Source organism: Clupea harengus, chromosome 14, assembly GCF_900700415.2.
Source record: "Clupea harengus chromosome 14, Ch_v2.0.2, whole genome shotgun sequence".
Taxonomy (NCBI): Eukaryota; Metazoa; Chordata; class Actinopteri; order Clupeiformes; family Clupeidae; genus Clupea; species Clupea harengus.
Genome location: NC_045165.1, coordinates 20,780,984 through 20,798,628, shown reverse-complemented (window position 1 = coordinate 20,798,628; position 17,645 = coordinate 20,780,984). Strand labels below are relative to the sequence as shown.

Genomic DNA, 17,645 nt, shown 5'->3' with positions numbered 1-17,645 from the left:
GTGTGTAGGATTAAGGGGGATCTATTAGCAGAAATATTGTAATAATTATTATTATGTCATTAATATATAATCACCTGTAACCATAAATTGTTGTGTTTTTGTTATCCTACAATGAACCCTTCATATCTACATAGGGAGTGGGCTTTCTTCCACAGAATCCTCTATGTTATGCTGCCAAGTTTTTTACAGCAGTCCAGAAGGGACAAATCAAAACATTTCGCATTTTTATGGCACTTGACCGGCATAGTAGGGTTCTCCTCCATGCTTGGACATTGAAGGGTATTCAGTTGGTTGCAATTCAGCAACCTCACCACTAGATGCCACTAAATCCTACACAATGCACCTGTAATGAAGCACAAAATGTAATCCAACAGATATCTCGGTCTTTAAGACTACGCAGACTAAAGGCTGTGCAATTCAGTCAGTGTATATGTCCAGACACTAATACAACATTGTCAGACTCTAAAATGTTTGTTTTATCTGAGAACTGTGAGGTTAGGCTGTTAAGGTATAGCTAGGAGTGGCCCAGACCAACCTTACGAAAGTATCTCTTACAGAAGGTATACTAAGAACGTTCTGGGAAACATCTCCAAACATTAAGGTATAAGGTATAACTCACGAATGACGCAGCGTTAAGAAGGTCATGGGGAACCCTGCCCAGATGGTTAACAGAGAGAGGTGTTATGATGGGGTGCTGGGGAAGGCTTTAGGCAACCTTGCCCCTCCAGTAGATGTGTTGCGCCCATATCATGACCCTGGGTTCCTGTTGCTTGTTACCCTCCCAGTCCCCACAGCTGTAAGGAGAGCCCATGCGTGCTGCTCTACATCCCTGATGGCCACACCAAGGAGATGCCCACCGCTGGCTCCAAGGACAAGAGCAAGAGTCAGAGCCAGGCAGCTGGCAAAGCCGTGAGTGTCCCCAGACGGTCCTGTCCCTCCAGAAACACACGGCACAGCCCCACCACACAGGCTTTTATTCTGATTTATTCTAATTATCTGTCCAGATAACAACTCCACCCTAGAGGGAGGTTGGCTATAATCTAAAACCAATTCACAGAGGCTGTCATTATTTTATCAGTCTATCTGGGTAATTATTTGCATTTAAGGAAATATTTTATGTAGAGCTTTGAGAAGTTCCCCTATTTCTCCAAAAAAATGGGACGTTTTAAGCTGTTATGCCTTATTAGTGCACACAAGATTTTCTGCGTCCAACCATATGCTCAATCATATACCATACTTGAGTCAACGTATGTTAAGCTTTCCAAACATTATAACATTGGTCTTATTCTCTTTTTGTGTGCTTAGGTGAAAGCAGAGCCAAGATCACCAGCTAAGGGTAAGGCCAAACCAGCCTCTGCCCCCTCCGCGGCCCCTGCCTCCACCCCCAGTGGTCCCGGGGACGCTGTGGCCGTCTTCAACCGCGTGGTTGCCCAGGGTGAGGCCGTACGTCTGCTGAAGGTAGACAAAGCCCCCAAAGAGCAGGTGGACGCTGCCGTCAAACAGCTGCTGGTGCTCAAGGCCGAGTTCAAGCAGCTCACCGGACAGGATTACAAGCCTGGCATGGCCCCGCCCAGTCCCAGCCCGGCCCCAGCACAGAGTGGCCCCGCCCCGGCCTCCACTTCCTGTCCGTTCGCACGTGTTGCCCAGCAGGGGGAGCTAGTGAGGAAGCTGAAAACAGAGAAAGCTTCTAAGGTAAGATGTCTGCAAAGGCATTAAGATTGATTATCTTATAACTTTTTGGAAGTACTTAATGAAGTAAGGAGTTGCAGGAAATATGCAAATTAAGCCATCTTAAAACATATGTTGGTTTGCTGTAACATCCAAATCTAAAACAAAAAATTGGGTAGATGAAAATAGTTTTCAATCACCCAAAATAGAAATAGCAAAAAGGTTCTCTTTAAGACTAAGATATGTCTGTCGTCTGTGAAATTCCTACCCTGTTCGGTTACAACAGAAAGTTAGAGTTGGCAGCTTGGTAAAAAAAAAAACAGAGGTCAGGCACAATTGAATTGAGTCAGTAGGGTCATGGCAAAACCTGAGCTATTTTGTATTTTTTACCTGTTGGTTTGGCTGTCTCTCTTTTGCTCTCTTTCGCTCTGTGTCTGTTACTCTGCCGGTCGGTTTGTCTTCTTCTCTGCCTTTTTGTGTCTTTCTCTATCTGATTGTCTGTATGTCTGTCGGTTGTTGTCTCTCCCTCATGTTATGTCTTGGCCTGCTGCCTGTGTACAGGACCAGGTTGATGCTGCAGTGAAGGAGCTCCTGTCACTGAAAGCAGAGTTCAAGCAGATCACAGGACAGGATTACAAACCTGGCATGGCTCCTCCCACTGCTGCCCCAGCTCCCGCCCCCGCACCTGCATCTGTCAGCACCTCTGGCGCCTCCCCCGCTGCCTTATATGGTAGTGTGTCTGAGCAGGGGGAGCTGGTGAGGAAGTTGAAGACTGAGAAGGCTCCCAAGGTAAACTGACAGGCTCCCTAAGCAGGGCTCTGTGCTCAACTAACCCAGCAGAGTTAGTCTGGCTAAAATACAACATGTGCCCAATCATACTGCCTGATTTCTGAGTCTCTGCTTTAATCAGTCTGCTTAAGAAATGTAGCTGGTAGATTGACAGTGTTTATGGTCTACAGTGTAAAATGTAGAAGTTTAACATCTCTACAGAATCCTCTAAGGCTGCAAGGAACGTATTTGTTGAAGACCTCACAGTGTTCACTGCTGACTTATTGGAATGTTGCGCTGTATTCAATGGAATGTCTGATGTTTCAAATGTAATAATCTTGCCCCCTCTCGGTTAATGTAGAGCTCTGTCTCTCTTGCGCCCCCTCCTGTAGGACCAGGTGGATGCTGCCGTGAAGCAGCTGCTGGCCCTGAAGGTGGAGTTTAAGAAGCTCACTGGCCAGGACTACAAACCTGGAGCCCCTCCCACCAGCCCCGCCCCCACACCGTCTGCTCCCGCCGCCACGGCGACAGGGGGTGCCAACGGCATTTATGAGCGGGTGTCACAGCAGGGAGAGCTCGTGAGGAAGCTCAAGTCTGAGAAGGCAGCAAAGGTCAGAAGCGACACATGTTGACACATTGTTGTCAGTCTGCTATTAATCCTCTGTTCGTTTGTGTCCATCATATTGCCTTTGTTTGGATTTTATTCCCCTATGCATCACTGCATAGGAAAGTTATCTCTTTATATGTCCGTGGGTAATAGACGTGCACTTAAAGGGACTAGAGATGAAAATTAGCTTGTTGGTTGTACTTCTTTCTTTTGATATTCATGCATGTACACTGTCTACACTATAAAATCCATAAATAAATGTAAACACCTCCATTTCTGATGCCCTTCCCTCAGGACCAGGTAGACGCTGCCGTGAAGCAGCTGCTGGCTCTGAAGGTGGAGTTTAAGAAGCTCACTGGCCAGGACTACAAACCTGGAGCCCCTCCCACCAGCCCCGCCCCCACACCGTCTGCTCCTGCCGCCACGGCGACAGGCGGTGCCAACGGCATTTACGAGCAGGTTTCACAGCAGGGAGAGCTCGTGAGGAAGCTCAAGTCTGAGAAGGCAGCAAAGGTCAGAGGCGACACATTTTGACTCTACATTTATTTACGTTTTTTATAGTGTAGACAGTGTACAGTAAACACCTCCATTTCTGATGCCCTTCCCTCAGGACCAGGTAGACGCTGCCGTGAAGCAGCTGCTGGCTCTGAAAGCGGAGTACAAGCAAAAGACCGGGCAGGACTACAAGCCTGGCGCGGCCCCCGCTGTTGCCCCCACAGCTGCCCCCGCCCCAACACAGGCCGCTGCCCCCAGCCCCGGCCAGCCCAGCTCTCCACAGGCCCAGTCGCTGTTCTCTCAGGTGGCCCAGCAGGGGGAGCTAGTGAGGAAGCTCAAGTCAGAGAAGGCACCCAAGGCAAGTGAAGCATCTCCAGGTCTACGAAAGTTGCCTGCGGGGTTTCGAGCAGCCGGAGGTGTGGGGAGGGGACCTGCTAGGGATGTGGGAATGTAGCTCAGATCACCAGTGCCTGGCCAGATATTTTCGCCAAAAATGGCTTATCTTTTCCATCTTTGTTCCTCTCTGTGCTTCTCAGGACCACATAGACACTGCACTAACTTTCTTTTGTTCCACTATCTTAGCATCCGATAATGTTGCTGAAATGTGTAGTGTGTCAGTGTGTGACGAGCCTGTCTGTTGTCCTCAGGACCAGCTGGACGCTACAGTGAAGGTACTGCTGGAGCTTAAGGGTCAGTACAAGGCCCTCACCGGGGAGGAGTACAAGCCCGTCACGACCCCTGGGGCCCCCGGAGGGTCCGCTGGCGAGAACAAGAGCCGCAAGGAGCGCGAGAACAAGTCCGAGAAGCAGGAAGGAGGAGGAGGAGGAGGAGGAGGAAAGAAGAAAGGAGGAGATAAAAATCACGGCAACAAAGAGGGTGGAGCAGGAGCAGGAGGTGGAGGAGAGGGGCCGAAGAAACAAACCAGGTGTGTTGGCTGGGGGAGGAAGAGAGGGAGGGAATGAAAATGGGTGATCGGAGATTTATAGAACCCAAACAGTTTGGTGGTTCTAAATTCCGTTGCTTGAATACATAATTAAATATGAATGGTTCTTATTTTTTCATAGTTTTCATTTAGACATGCGAGAGAGCCATCTTTGCTGATTGGACTGCCTGGTTTGTGAGAGACCATAAGATCAATTAACTGTTACATTGTATTGCTTGATCGCAGGTTAGGACTGGAGGCAAAGAAAGAGGAGAACCTGGCCGACTGGTATTCGCAGGTGGGTGAAATAGTCTCGATTTTGGTGGATAGTTTAGTTTACTAGTTAACTTTACACTGTGGACAATCCCCATTCATTGACGGTGTAACATCTGCTGTCCCCTATTAGTTATTAAGAGGCAACCTTAGTTTCAGTAGCTTTTCTTTAGTAGTCTGTGAACGTAATGCTGCTCAGGTCCGACCTCTTGAGCCTTTAAAAGACCCTGTCCTTCCCTCTCATCTCCATCTACTCCAGGTGATCACGAAGGCGGAGATGATTGAGTACTACGACGTGAGTGGCTGCTACGTGCTGAGACCCTGGTCCTTCTCCATCTGGGAGACCATCAAGGAGTTCTTCGACAGAGAGATCAAGATGATGGGCGTGGAGAACTGCTACTTCCCCATGTTCGTGTCTCAGGCCGCGCTGGAGAAGGAGAAGTCCCACATTGCAGACTTTGCCCCAGAGGTAGGTACAGAGAGACAGAGAGATTAACCCTTGGCTAATGGTCTCTTGATAAGTACAGAGGTCTTGCTTATTGTAATTTTAGTTGAGAGAAATACTACTCCATTTGTATCCCTGAAGAGGAGGGAGAAAATTGGACCACAATGATTGAAAGAGTTTGAAAAATAAGGCAGAATTGTGTTCTATATTTCCTCACAGGCTAGACCAGTGCCTTTTGGTGTTTTGTTTTTGAGCCTATTGCCACTGGTCTCACTGCTGTGTTTACTCTGGAGATAAATATAAGCAAGGGAGGGGAGCGTGGTGCTCTTGTTTGGTTGAGTGGTCAAATCTGAGGCAACGCCAACCATTTAGCTGGTTTGTGGGGACTGAACCGCAACCAAAATAGATCTCAGATGGTGGGTGAGGCGAGGTGAGGCGAGGCAGCACAGTTTCGTTTTTCTCAAGCACTGTCTGGTTGTTATGTCTGCTGCAGGTTGCCTGGGTAACCAGGTCAGGCAAGACGGAGCTGGCGGAGCCGATCGCTGTGAGACCCACCAGTGAAACAGGTCAGAACCACCTCTCACCACAGTCTTCTCAGAGTGAACAGTCTGAAATCATGGACATGCATGCAAACACTCTCAACTCCAATGCCCCCATCCTGTGTTCTAGTCATGTATCCTGCCTATGCTAAATGGGTGCAGTCACACAGAGACCTGCCAATCAAACTCAACCAGTGGTGCAACGTAGTGGTGAGTGGGCTGAAATACACATGTCTGTTACCCTATCCCCGTGTCCATGAGTTACCCTATCACTGTGTCCATGCTTTGTAGAGTCTTTTTGCACCTGAAGATGGTGTGGTGATGTGTGTGTGTGTGTGTGTGTGTCATGTATCTTCATCCCTGTGTGTGTGTCTCCTCCTCAGCGTTGGGAGTTTAAGCACCCACAGCCCTTCCTGAGGACCAGAGAGTTCCTGTGGCAGGAGGGACACACGGCCTTCGCCACTAGAGAGGAGGCTGCTGAGGAGGTGAGGAAACCAGGCTAAACACACACGCAGACAAAGAACTGACTGAACTGACAGAGAACTGACTATCTTGTCTCTCCTTCCCTGTGGTTGTTCAGGTGCTGCAGATCCTGGACCTGTATGCGCGTGTGTATGAGGAGCTGATGGCCATCCCCGTAGTGAAGGGCAGGAAGACTGAGAAGGAGAAGTTTGCAGGTGGAGATTACACCACCACAGTGGAGGCCTTCATCTCTGCCAGTGGCAGAGCCATTCAGGTGAGGACAGCGCTGTTAATGTCACCCATCTTCTGTGTGTATTCACGGAAGGTTGACTAAACATCTTATCTTATGTTTCCCCCCCCCCCCCCCCCCCCCCCTCTGTCTCCAACCTTAGGGTGCCACCTCTCACCACCTGGGCCAGAACTTCTCCAAGATGTTTGACATCGTGTTCGAGGATCCCAAGAAGCCCGGCGAGAAGCAGCACGCCTTCCAGAACTCCTGGGGCATCACCACTCGCACCATCGGCGTGCTCACCATGGTGCACGGGGACAACATGGGGATGGTGCTGCCGCCCAAGGTGGCATGTCTGCAGGTGAGAGCGGGGGAGATGACCTGTGGGTATGCACACTGAGGACATGTCCACTAGGGGTGGGAATCTCTTGGCATCTCACGATTCGATTCGATTCCGATTCAGAGGTCAACGATTCGATTCTAAACCGATTATCGATTCTCAATTCTAAAACGATTATCGATGCATGTCGATTTTTTAAAACATTTGAGTTTGCTACTCAGAGTTTTAAATCACTTCCTACTTTGTGTTTGATAATTAAAGAAAATCAACAGATGAATTACCGTCTCTATTTTTTTATTAGAGAAAAAGCTTTTCCTTGTCACAATTATGACTTTCAATGAACAATGCAATAATTGATGCAGCTTGCATTTCAACACAAAATATCTAAAATTAAAAAAAAAAAAAATTATAAAAAAATCGATTATGAACTTTTCTGAATCGAAACAGAATCGTTGTAGAGAGAATCGAGAAAAATCGAAGAATCGATTTTTTTTCCCCCACCCCTAATGTCCACTAGAGGGGGTTCTAAGTGAGGCATATTGGTACAGCCAGTTGCACTGTTGAAGCCAGTACACAACTGGTGTAGCATTTGCTCACAAGCTCTTTGCTCGTCTGTTTTGAAAACTGGACCAATCCATTCTAATAAAGCTTGAGGATGAATGGGGAGGAAAGGGAAGTATTAAACAGGTTTTGCTTCAGTGACCATATCTGCATCTTCCTGACTTTAGCCCATAAGATCTCCACAGCACCGAGAACAATTTCACACTCACCAAATAACCCGTGCGTTTTGTCATTTCCATTCTATTTCACTCACCGCTGACATGTTTTTGAACTAATTACACATTGACACCTCTCCCAGGTGGTGGTCATCCCGTGCGGGATCACCGCGTCTCTGCCGGAGGCTGAGAAGGAGCTCATCCTGGCCCAGTGCTCCAAGTACCTCGGCAGGCTGCAGAAGGCCGGCGTCAGGGTCCGCGCCGACTTGAGGGACAACTACTCCCCCGGCTGGAAGTTTAACCACTGGGAGCTTAAGGTACGGCCACAGGGCTCCAGATAGACTCCGACACGATCTGTAAATGCTTCTCAACACCAGCATGTAGTAGACTGTGTGTGTACAGACCAGTGCTAGATGTTTGAGCTGATGTTAAGTTAAGATGTGAAGAACTTCTGGTGTTCTAAGTCCTTATTTTTGGGTACAAGGTTGGTTCGTTTTTGAGGCATTACAAATGTTAGTACAATTTGGATGTAGAGTACATGAGAGTGTAATCTGTTTCATTCCCTCTGTTCCCGTTTCTGATACTTTCACTTTCATTTCTCTTTTACTTTCGCTCTCTCTTACTCTCTCTCTCATTTTCACCCTCCTTTCCTGTCTCTCTCTCTCTCTCTCTCAGGGTGTGCCCATCAGGCTGGAGGTAGGCCCTAAGGACCTGAAGCAGGGGCAGTGTGTGGCTGTGAGGAGGGACACTGGAGCCAAGATCACCCTGCCAGAGGCCGACACAGAGAAGAGGATCACACTGCTGCTGGAGGAGATCCAGAACAACCTTTACCAGAGGTGTGTGTGTGTTTACACACGCACACATGCAGACACACACGCAGACACACAGACATGAGCACACACTGTGTATGTTTTACACACACACACACACAGACACACAGACATGAGCACACACTGTGTATGTTTTACACACACACACACACACACACACACACGCAGACACACAGACATGAGCACACACTGTGTATGTTTTACACACACACACACACACACACACACACACAGAGTGTATGTTACACACACACACACACACACACACAGAGTGTATGTTACACACACACACACACACACACACACAGAGTATGTTACACACACACACACACCCAGTGTATGTACTGATACATATTCACTTTACACAAAAAAAACCATGCGCTCACACCTCAGCCTAACTGGTACTGGAGAAGATGTTTATATAGACCCGTCACCCACCTTCTATGTTCACACAATTATTCACACTGAGCTAATTGAACACATGTAAAACAGTTCAGTTGAATTAATGTAATACAGTTTGCTGCCAGAATTTAACGTGTGTGTTGGTGATACTGATTTTGACTGTGTGTGTGTGTGTGTGTGTGTGCGCGCCTTAGAGCTTCTGAAGACCTGAAGAAGCACATGGTAGTTGCAGACACCATGGACCAGTTCCAGAAGGACCTGGAACAGGGCAGGGTGAGTAACCGGGGGGAGAAGGAGCGGACAAAAAGGGGGGTGGGGGGTCTGGAATCCTGAAATAGACAATTTATTCCTCTCATTCTCGTATTGAGAAACTAATTTGCATTCCTTGATCGTCACAACTTCACAGCATCACAAGGTATAGGGAGTTAACAGTTAACAAGTCTTATGTTTTCTGTTAAGACTTTATGATTGCAAAGTGACCACTTACACATCTGACTTCTTTAGATTGTCCAGATTCCATTCTGTGGAGGAATTGAGTGTGAGGACTGGATCAAGAAGATCACTGCCAAGTAAGTAAACTTATCAGTGAAAACAGCATCTTTATTTCTCCTACTGGCTGTCAATGAGGGTGTAATAATATCATGTCATATAAAACCTGTGATGTGCAAAGTCTGCAGTGGAAAATGCTGGATGTTTAGATTCCTTATCACAGCACTTAGTGCCACCGGCAACACTTCACTGAGACGCATCATGTTTGCACTTAGATTTATAATTAATCATTTATCCGAAAGCCACTTGTAGTTGCAGTGCATTGGGTTGTTACAAAGGTACGACACGCACAGTTGTTCGTTTTATCTTAAAAAGTGCTTTAAATCAGTGTTGGCTGAACTAGGGCTGTGTCAAACCACTCAATCTGTACCTGTACTAACCTGGATAGCAGGAGAGGTTCACTCAGGGTGTCTGTCACAAACCTCACCATGCCACCCCCCACCCCGCAGGGATCAGGACCTGGAGCCCGGGGCCCCCTCCATGGGCGCCAAGAGCCTTTGCATCCCCTTCCAGCCCCTGAAGACGCTGCAGCCCGGCCAGATGTGTGTGAGCGGAAAGGAGCCGGCCCAGTATTACACGCTGTTTGGCCGCAGCTACTGAGAGGCCCCAGGGAGACGGGACAGAAGCACTACGTAGCACTAAACTCATTGGTCCCTCCCCAGGATCACTCCTCCCCTCCCCCCGTGGCCAGGGATGGTGAGGGGTGTGTGTGTGTGGGGGGGGGGGGGGACACAAAGTAACCTTTACCCAGTTCTTAAGCCTAACTGCCCTCATTCTAAAACTCCACTGCATCCCAACAATGCTTATTTCTTTTTTGGGGGGGGGGCGGGAGCTCTCCACCCTTCTTTCTCATTCTCCTGTCCCTCTCTCCTAATAACCTCAGGACTGTTCCAGGCGTCAAAGCTGGACCGCTGTCTTGGGGAGGGACGCACTTTCTTATGTAGTTCCTGTCCTTAGAGGAGTTAACCACAATGCAATATGTTTTGGTATCAGTAGGAACGTGTCCTCACTGCTTCTAAGAGTCTTGTGTCTGAGACTATCAGGAAAATGTTTCATTGCCGCCTGTGCTGGGGACCTCTGTCTGTAATGAAATGAATAAAGGGATTATGAATTTTATTCTGGTTTCTGTTTTGTCCTTCATCAAACACAGGATGTTCCTTAAATGATATACTGAATATCTGAGGCAATAATTTGTTACAATTCAATGGTTGTGTTGTTCACATGGCCTCCAAGTTATCAGTGTTGGGAAGAAAGGAAATGTTTCATGGACCTTAACATGCACTTGATTTGATCAGAGGCCTTCCTGTTCTGTATTTGAAACAATTTGTTACAGTCCTCTCTTCAGTGCAGTATGGCTCCAGGCTCTATTATGCAATATCTGCTTCTGGCACGCCCAGGAAGACCCTCTGTTCATTGGAATGTCATAAGCATGCGCACTGTCCGAAAATGCCATATTAAAAGTTTGGTCACAATACCGGTAGTTTCAGTTTCTTAAAGAGTGCTTTGCCAAGCATACAGCTGTAAACGTTAAACCGAGGCAAGACACTGCATACCTGACAGGCAGGTGACAAGTCGACATTCCTGCTGCTCGCGTGCGTCACTGGGCACGTTCAGGGGGCGGGCACTACACACCCAGGGCGGAAGCGAGCTAATGTATTGGATCGATTTGATTTCTCTGAACACACCTGGGTCGAGCCGGTTTAAGGTACAGTATAGTGAAGTTTAACTCCTATAAAGTTATGCGGACTATATAAAATACTTTTACATGGATGTAGACATCGTGCTATTATGGTCTTAAATGTCTGAGTGGAGTTGTGTTTTACATACAGTTAGAAGTGATTCCCTGTTCTCTGTTTTATCGAAGCTAGCTTGTCATAGGCTCTACATATATGATGACGTCTATGTTAGTTATGATATTGTGTATTTCCTGTAAGAACCTTTCAAAACATATTCAAGCGCCGTTTTGCTCATTTTCACGTAGCCAGATTGCAGATTTACATGCCGCTGCTTCTACCAGAGATTTTCCTTAAAGTAATCTCCTTTCTTTATCTCCTAGGTGTGCAAAGTCTGCTCTCAGAGCGTCGAGAACAGCTTAACAGACAACAACAATAAAGAGGATGCTGGAGTTCCCTGCTTCGTAAAAGGAAGGAAGTGCTCCAAATTCATACCCTGAAGACAATGAGCACTCCCTGTTGGTTTTTGGGTCAGAAACTCGAACAAGAAACCAAGACAGCAACACATTCAAAGCAGAAAGAGCAGCTCGTAGTTGTTCACTAGGTAAGCTCGGCTCAGTGGCTCTCTTTAAATAATGGATTTGTTATGACACTATGATGATGGCATGTATCAAATGATATCTTTTTGTATCTTTGTAGAAAACACCTATAATGGCTGTGGACCAATTACATAGTATAACCACTGAGCAGTTGGGAGATTTTGAGGACTGGTCGAGCGCCACCTCATCAGATGGTTGCCTTGGCGACTGGAGTGATTTTCATGAAGGAGATAGACCTACTTCACCTGTTCATGCTCAGAGCACAGAACCATTGGAACACTCCTCAAAGGTGCGTAGTCCTCGCCTCTGTATAGCGCTTGGCTTAACGGGCACAGTCATCACAATACACCAGGTTTATGGCTTAATCTGGTCTGGTAACATTTCTTTATGGTTATTGTTGTATATGTGTTATCCTACTGATGACCAGTTCTTGTTTTCTGCAGTCTACTACGTCTGTGCCGAGCGGCGATGCTCTGAATGTGTGGGGAGTTTTCCGTGAGTGCTTCCCGCCTGAGGTCCTGCCCAGCGAGCCTGTCGACCTTGACACACCAACCCTGTCAGAGCTGCTTAGGAGCCCCTCGCACACACAGCCACAGCCAGGAGACCTTAGCAGGTATGCACACACCATATAATACTTAACACCTAATCTCCTATCAATGGCAGCCTTACTTCATAGTGAATACCCACAGACAACAGTGTCAGAATTTGTGAACTACAAATGGGAAATATTTTGTGACCAGTGCTGTTTTTGTTCGACATGAAACAAAAATAAGATTGCAGTGTCTTATTGTAGAAAGCTTTTTATGACCCTACTTTGCAGCACGTCACATGTCTGTATGGATCAGTTGAGGTCTGCTGTGTGTTTCTGGAGGTGAGCGATGTGTGTTGTTGAGCTTGCTCGGTTGAAGAGGGGGAACATGATTGCTGTTCCTGACATAAGTTAGCATCTGATAAGCTTGAGCCCAAACCCAGTCTTCTCTCTCTCTTTCTCTCTCACTTGCTCTCTCTCTCTCACTCACTTGCTCTCTCTTTCTTTCTCTCTCTCTCTCATTTGCTCTCTCTGTCTCTTTCCAAAGTATGCGATGGTGTAAAGCTTGTTGGTTGGAGGTTGTAATATTTGATGTGTTAGTGGTGTAATTGTGCGATGAAAGAAGGAAGTCAATGGTTTAATAAAGGAGTGTTAAACCTCTCTCTCTTTCTTTCACCCTCTGTCTCTCTCTTGCTCTCTCCTTCTCCTCATTCTCTGTCTGTCTTTTTCTTGTTTTGTACTGCTGCCAATAAACAACCCTCTCTGGATGTGGGTCAACCCTGTGTTCGCCTCAACTGACTTCTGATTTTATGCCATGCTCTAGAGTAACTATGTGTGTGTCTGTGTGTGTATGTAAGTCTGTGTATGTGTATGAGCGTGTGCATACCCAATCATTATCTCTGTGATGTCTGTGATGTGTGTGTGTGTGGACGTGCGCACATCCGTGCACAAGGTAGAGAGAAAAAGGGGCAAAAGGAAGCCGTGATAACAATGACACATGCCTCCTTTTCACCATTTGGCTTAAACGTGTGTTGACCCTCCTCGTCGTGTTTCTCTTCCATGTGTGTGTGTTATAGGGAGGTGTGTATGGGGAAGGGTTGTGCACGGGTGTCTTTAAGGAGGCCGAGTGATTGTAAAAGAAACTGCCCCCCCCCCCCCCATGTGTGGTGACATTTGCTCCATTTGAACTGGAGTGTTGAAGGGGAGGGGCCAGTTAAATGAGCTGTCAGTGTGGGCCTGACACAGAAGCGTCCACAGTCACAGTTCTAGGGGCTTTTCTGGGGTTTTCCAGATTTGAACTAATCACTCTCTCTGTGCTCCCTCTCCTCCACAGTGGGGCAGTAAGTGTGTGTGGTCGTCTGCTATGTGAGGGAAGCTCAGTGAGGTTGTCGGGACCCAAGCCCTGCGTACACTCCATCTCCCAGCTCATCAACACATTACCTCTGGTGGACCCAAAGACACACAACACAGAGGTACGTTTTCAACCCACGCCACAGACAAACACGCACACACACACACAAACACACTCACATTGCATGTGTATGTAGAACACTCCAAACACACACACACACACACACAATACAGGTTAGCACAGTGCACACGCAGTATGCACACACACACACACACACACCATGAACACAGCACTGATAAGCTAATTTTATACTTTCTGTCCCAGCTGCATACACACTCCCCAAACACACAGATAATCCCAGTTTGCCTCTAAACCCCACCCCCACATGCTATGCAGCAGTTAAACCCAGCTTAGCTCACGCTCTCACTCGACCCCAGCACACCCATACACACACAGCAGACGCCGAGACCACCAAGAGGAAACCTGGTCGATGCTGCAACCAAAGCTGCAAAAATAAACCTGCATTTACCTCAATGTATAGGCGGCACAGACACCACATTGGTAAACCCTATATCTCACAAATACACACACACACACAACACAAGTAACCAAGGCGCACACCCAGTGCACGTGCAAACACACCACATGCTCTCCATGCTGCACACACCCTTCAACCAGCCCCTTACACTCACACAACACAAATTAGTTATCACGGAAGGTCACCACGAATAATTAAAGCCCAACATAAGAGACATAGTATATCAGTAGAGAATGTCTACATGAAGGATGTCTATTAATGTGGTGAGAGAGAAAGGGAGAAGGAAGGAAACCAGGGGGTGATGGCTCAACTCTTCTCTTCTGCCTCAAACTTACAGGACATGACTCTCCCTGACATGGAGTTAGAGAAAACTGAAGACCCTCCGGCTACACTCATACAGACTAAGGTAATTGTGTGTGTGTGTGTGTGTGTGTGTGTGTGTGTGTGTGTGTGTGTTTTTTTATGTGAAGGGGGGAGTTCACCTGTCTCTTCAGATCAAAGGTAATAGTCTACGCAGATACATGTATTGTAAGCTGTGTATACTTGCCCGGTGGGTATCACTGTTGGATGTATCACTGGCTATCATTGTTCAGCACGTGATGTCGCTGCACAGACTCCAGCCAACGCTCTGCTCTGCTCTGCTCTGCTCTGCTCTGCTCCAGCCGCCGATAAGAGCCGTGCATTAGGCCTGGTGCATTATTAATGGCAGAGTCTCATGTTTCACAGAGAAGAGGGAGAGTAGGCAGGAGAAGCGTGCGTCCCAGCCCTGCTCTAAAGGCGGGGGCCTTGTCTAATCAGACCTGCCAGTGGAAAGGGAGAGCATATCAAAGCGTTAGAGTCAGTGCCGAGCCGTAGTGTGCTTTATGTCAGTCCTGCATGTTCTTGATGTGCTCAAAGGAAACACTGAATTCTCTGGATGTGTATTGCTGATCAGGTTCATGTTGTGATTTTTAAATTCAGCCTCAGAATGAGTCTGTCTGTCTTTTATGGAGAAAGTGTGTCCTCTGACCTCTGTGTGTGTCTTCCTCTTCATCTCTCTCTCTTTTTGTTTTCTCACTTTCTTCTTTCCCTTAATTTCTCCATGTCTCTCTCTTTCTCTTTTTCATTATATCTCTCTTCTGTCCTTCCTTCCTCTTCTTGTTTATTTTACCTGTAGCTACTGGCTCCATCCTGTTGCCATGGATCCCCACCCTTCCTGTACCAGGTGTCCCTGCGGTGGCTTAGGCAGTGCAACATCCAGTTACAGGCCCACAAACATGGCAAAGGCCTCCTGCAGTGAGACCCACACAGGCATATACACCGACATGACAAAGGCCTTCTATGCGACAGGTGTGTATATTAGCATGGTGAAACGCCCAGCGAAGACCCCAACATAAGGCCTTCTGCTCAGAGACCTGTGGTTGGTGCCATGCGCTCACATGGCAGAGGCTACTGGCATAGGGATACAAACCATTTTGGGTTTCTTATGGAAACCCAAGCAATAGTCATATTCTTGTTTACCTACCTGCCTTACCGGACCTCATTGGTGCATACTCGTATACACAGAACACAGAAACACACATTCAAATACAGTATGTACCCATTCACCTACACATTCTTTTGGTAACCAAAGACAGGAGTGGGGCCAGTCCTTTGCCCTGAAAATCTAGCTGGACTGAAAACTCATTCAGGAGTGCATTTCCCAAATGCGTCATTGAGCAACCACCGTGTTCACTAACAGAGAGAGAGGGTGTTCAAAATGATAGTCTCTCTATAATTTAACAATGGCAGTTGATCACCAACGCTTTCGGGAAACGCACCCCTGGATCGGTTTTAGCCATCATTTACACTTGTCATCCACATCTGATCATACCAGTCCAATTCAGATCACAGTTGTGGTAGAAATCTCTCTTTTTTTTTTTTTTATTTAGATAAACTCGAACACACACAGTAAAAGTTTAAACATTTTTGACCAACTTGCAAGTGGAGACAGTCAGTCAGTGAGTCCAAGAATAGACAACACACACAACTTTTATATTATTCAGTGAAAACACGACAGATTTTTCAATGGAAAGTTACTATTGGGCTGTAAGGCCTGTCGGTATAAGACAGCACCTGGGTAGCAGAGTTGCTCAAGGACATAGCTTGTTTTCCAAAACTTGAAGGGAGAAGTTTAGACCCAGACAGAGAGGAGAAGGGAGGAGAATCACCTGTGCCATGCTGACCACCTTATCTCTCATCCATGGAGTGTTCCAGTGCAGAATACAATATCAAAACTGTGTGGTAACAAAGGAAAAACTTGAAAACTTTGCATGTACAATTTGCATCTGCACAATTAACTCTTTAAAAATTCCATTACAAACTCAAGGGGACTTTTCTCTTCAGCTGTTGCATCCAGCTGTGAATTGGATATTTTATGACGAATACTGACATTGAGTTTACATTGAGATCCAGTCTCAGTGTGTGCCTAATCGGGCAACCTTACTGCTGGACACCTACACACTCTGGCGTTTCAACACCTGTGTTTGTAATAGAAATGTGGGGCCAGAGCAGCTAAATGATGTCTGTCTCAGTTGGGCTCAAATAAACTGAATCCAATTTATCATCTTGTAATCAGGAGGGTAGATCGTCAGGGAGAGGACTGCACTCAAATGCTAGACTGTTTTTACTTCCCTGACCTGAATGAAGGTTTCTACCCAAGGCTTTTTATTTTTGCAGTACACAGAGGCATAAGGACTTGTGATTCTCCATGTCTGAACCTAGATACATAGATAAAGTACTTTATTTATCCCCAAAGGGAACTTTTCACTGGGCACAGAACTTTTCACTGGGCACCGTGTTAAATGGCAATGACTATCACAAGCATGAACTAAATGCATAGCTATGTGTGAATGTGAGTTATTTATAATCTTTGCGTTACATTTTTTTAATAACCTTTGGATAGCTTTGAAGTCCTGTGTGATTTGATAGCAAGAGAACATGTACACTAGAGTGCCTTAGTGTGAGTGAAAATGAAATGAATCTGATTGTTTAAGACACTTTTGTGATTTTAAGATGAGAATGTTATTTGTAAGATATGTTAATGTATTTATTAAAAAAATAAATATTTCTTATAACGAATTGCACTGTGAATATGCTTTGTTGGTACATTTAAGTGAAAGATTTTAAGTATTTGCTTCAGTAGGTTTGTGAGATGAAGGAATTTACCTAAACACAGCCATGTCTTAGAGGCAGTCACTGTGTGCCCGTGTCCAGCGTGTATCAGATTACATTTGGGAAAAAACACAGGCCTCCTGAGTGGGTGATGCAACTCTCATACCCACCGCTCACCTGCTCTGTTACACCACTGGGGGGCGCAGAATGACAGATTCCCTAGACGTGATTTTCGTCAACAAGAACCCCAGCTGCAGTCGTTTTACCCAGGCTGCAGGCTGGCTGGACTGATCTGGACCTGAACGACTCTATATACTGGCCAGATGTGCTCCAGTATCAGCTGTTTTCATGTGTGGAGTGTCTCACCGTCAGTTGAAGGACACAGTAGGCTAACTGGCTGCTACGGCTCAAAAACCTTAATATTAACACTGATACAAACATTCTTTCAGTAATGTTTAATAAAAACATATCTTCTTATGATTAGAGGATCGTTTATCCACTGAGAATTTTTTGTAGTTATCTGGATCATTTTCATTTAGCTTATCCGTGGTTTAGAAGGCAAACCAGTAATAACTTGA

General features: G+C 46.5%; 1 protein-coding gene across 2 annotated transcripts in view; it reads left to right on the top strand.

The window, feature by feature from the left end:
* eprs1 (glutamyl-prolyl-tRNA synthetase 1) overlaps window positions 1-17,034 on the top strand; it is a 31,439-nt gene extending 14,405 nt beyond the window's left edge. The window contains exons 17-41 of one of the 2 annotated variants that reach the window (XM_031579763.2): window positions 786-909; window positions 1,306-1,692; window positions 2,230-2,457; window positions 2,829-3,047; window positions 3,338-3,556; window positions 3,654-3,896; window positions 4,186-4,463; window positions 4,707-4,758; window positions 4,993-5,202; window positions 5,672-5,744; window positions 5,848-5,927; window positions 6,101-6,202; window positions 6,298-6,453; window positions 6,572-6,769; window positions 7,608-7,781; window positions 8,140-8,300; window positions 8,891-8,969; window positions 9,201-9,265; window positions 9,695-10,950; window positions 11,302-11,522; window positions 11,618-11,806; window positions 11,961-12,130; window positions 13,380-13,518; window positions 14,273-14,341; window positions 15,092-17,034. In XM_031579763.2, the coding sequence (XP_031435623.1) occupies window positions 786-909; window positions 1,306-1,692; window positions 2,230-2,457; window positions 2,829-3,047; window positions 3,338-3,556; window positions 3,654-3,896; window positions 4,186-4,463; window positions 4,707-4,758; window positions 4,993-5,202; window positions 5,672-5,744; window positions 5,848-5,927; window positions 6,101-6,202; window positions 6,298-6,453; window positions 6,572-6,769; window positions 7,608-7,781; window positions 8,140-8,300; window positions 8,891-8,969; window positions 9,201-9,265; window positions 9,695-9,845 (3,199 nt within the window). In that variant the 3' untranslated portion in view covers window positions 9,846-10,950; window positions 11,302-11,522; window positions 11,618-11,806; ... (2 more) ...; window positions 14,273-14,341; window positions 15,092-17,034. The remainder of the gene's footprint in view (window positions 1-785; window positions 910-1,305; window positions 1,693-2,229; window positions 2,458-2,828; window positions 3,048-3,337; window positions 3,557-3,653; window positions 3,897-4,185; window positions 4,464-4,706; window positions 4,759-4,992; window positions 5,203-5,671; window positions 5,745-5,847; window positions 5,928-6,100; window positions 6,203-6,297; window positions 6,454-6,571; window positions 6,770-7,607; window positions 7,782-8,139; window positions 8,301-8,890; window positions 8,970-9,200; window positions 9,266-9,694; window positions 10,951-11,301; window positions 11,523-11,617; window positions 11,807-11,960; window positions 12,131-13,379; window positions 13,519-14,272; window positions 14,342-15,091) is intronic. The other variant, XM_031579764.2, reaches the window with a different exon arrangement.
* The last annotated feature ends 611 nt before the right edge of the window (window positions 17,035-17,645 follow it).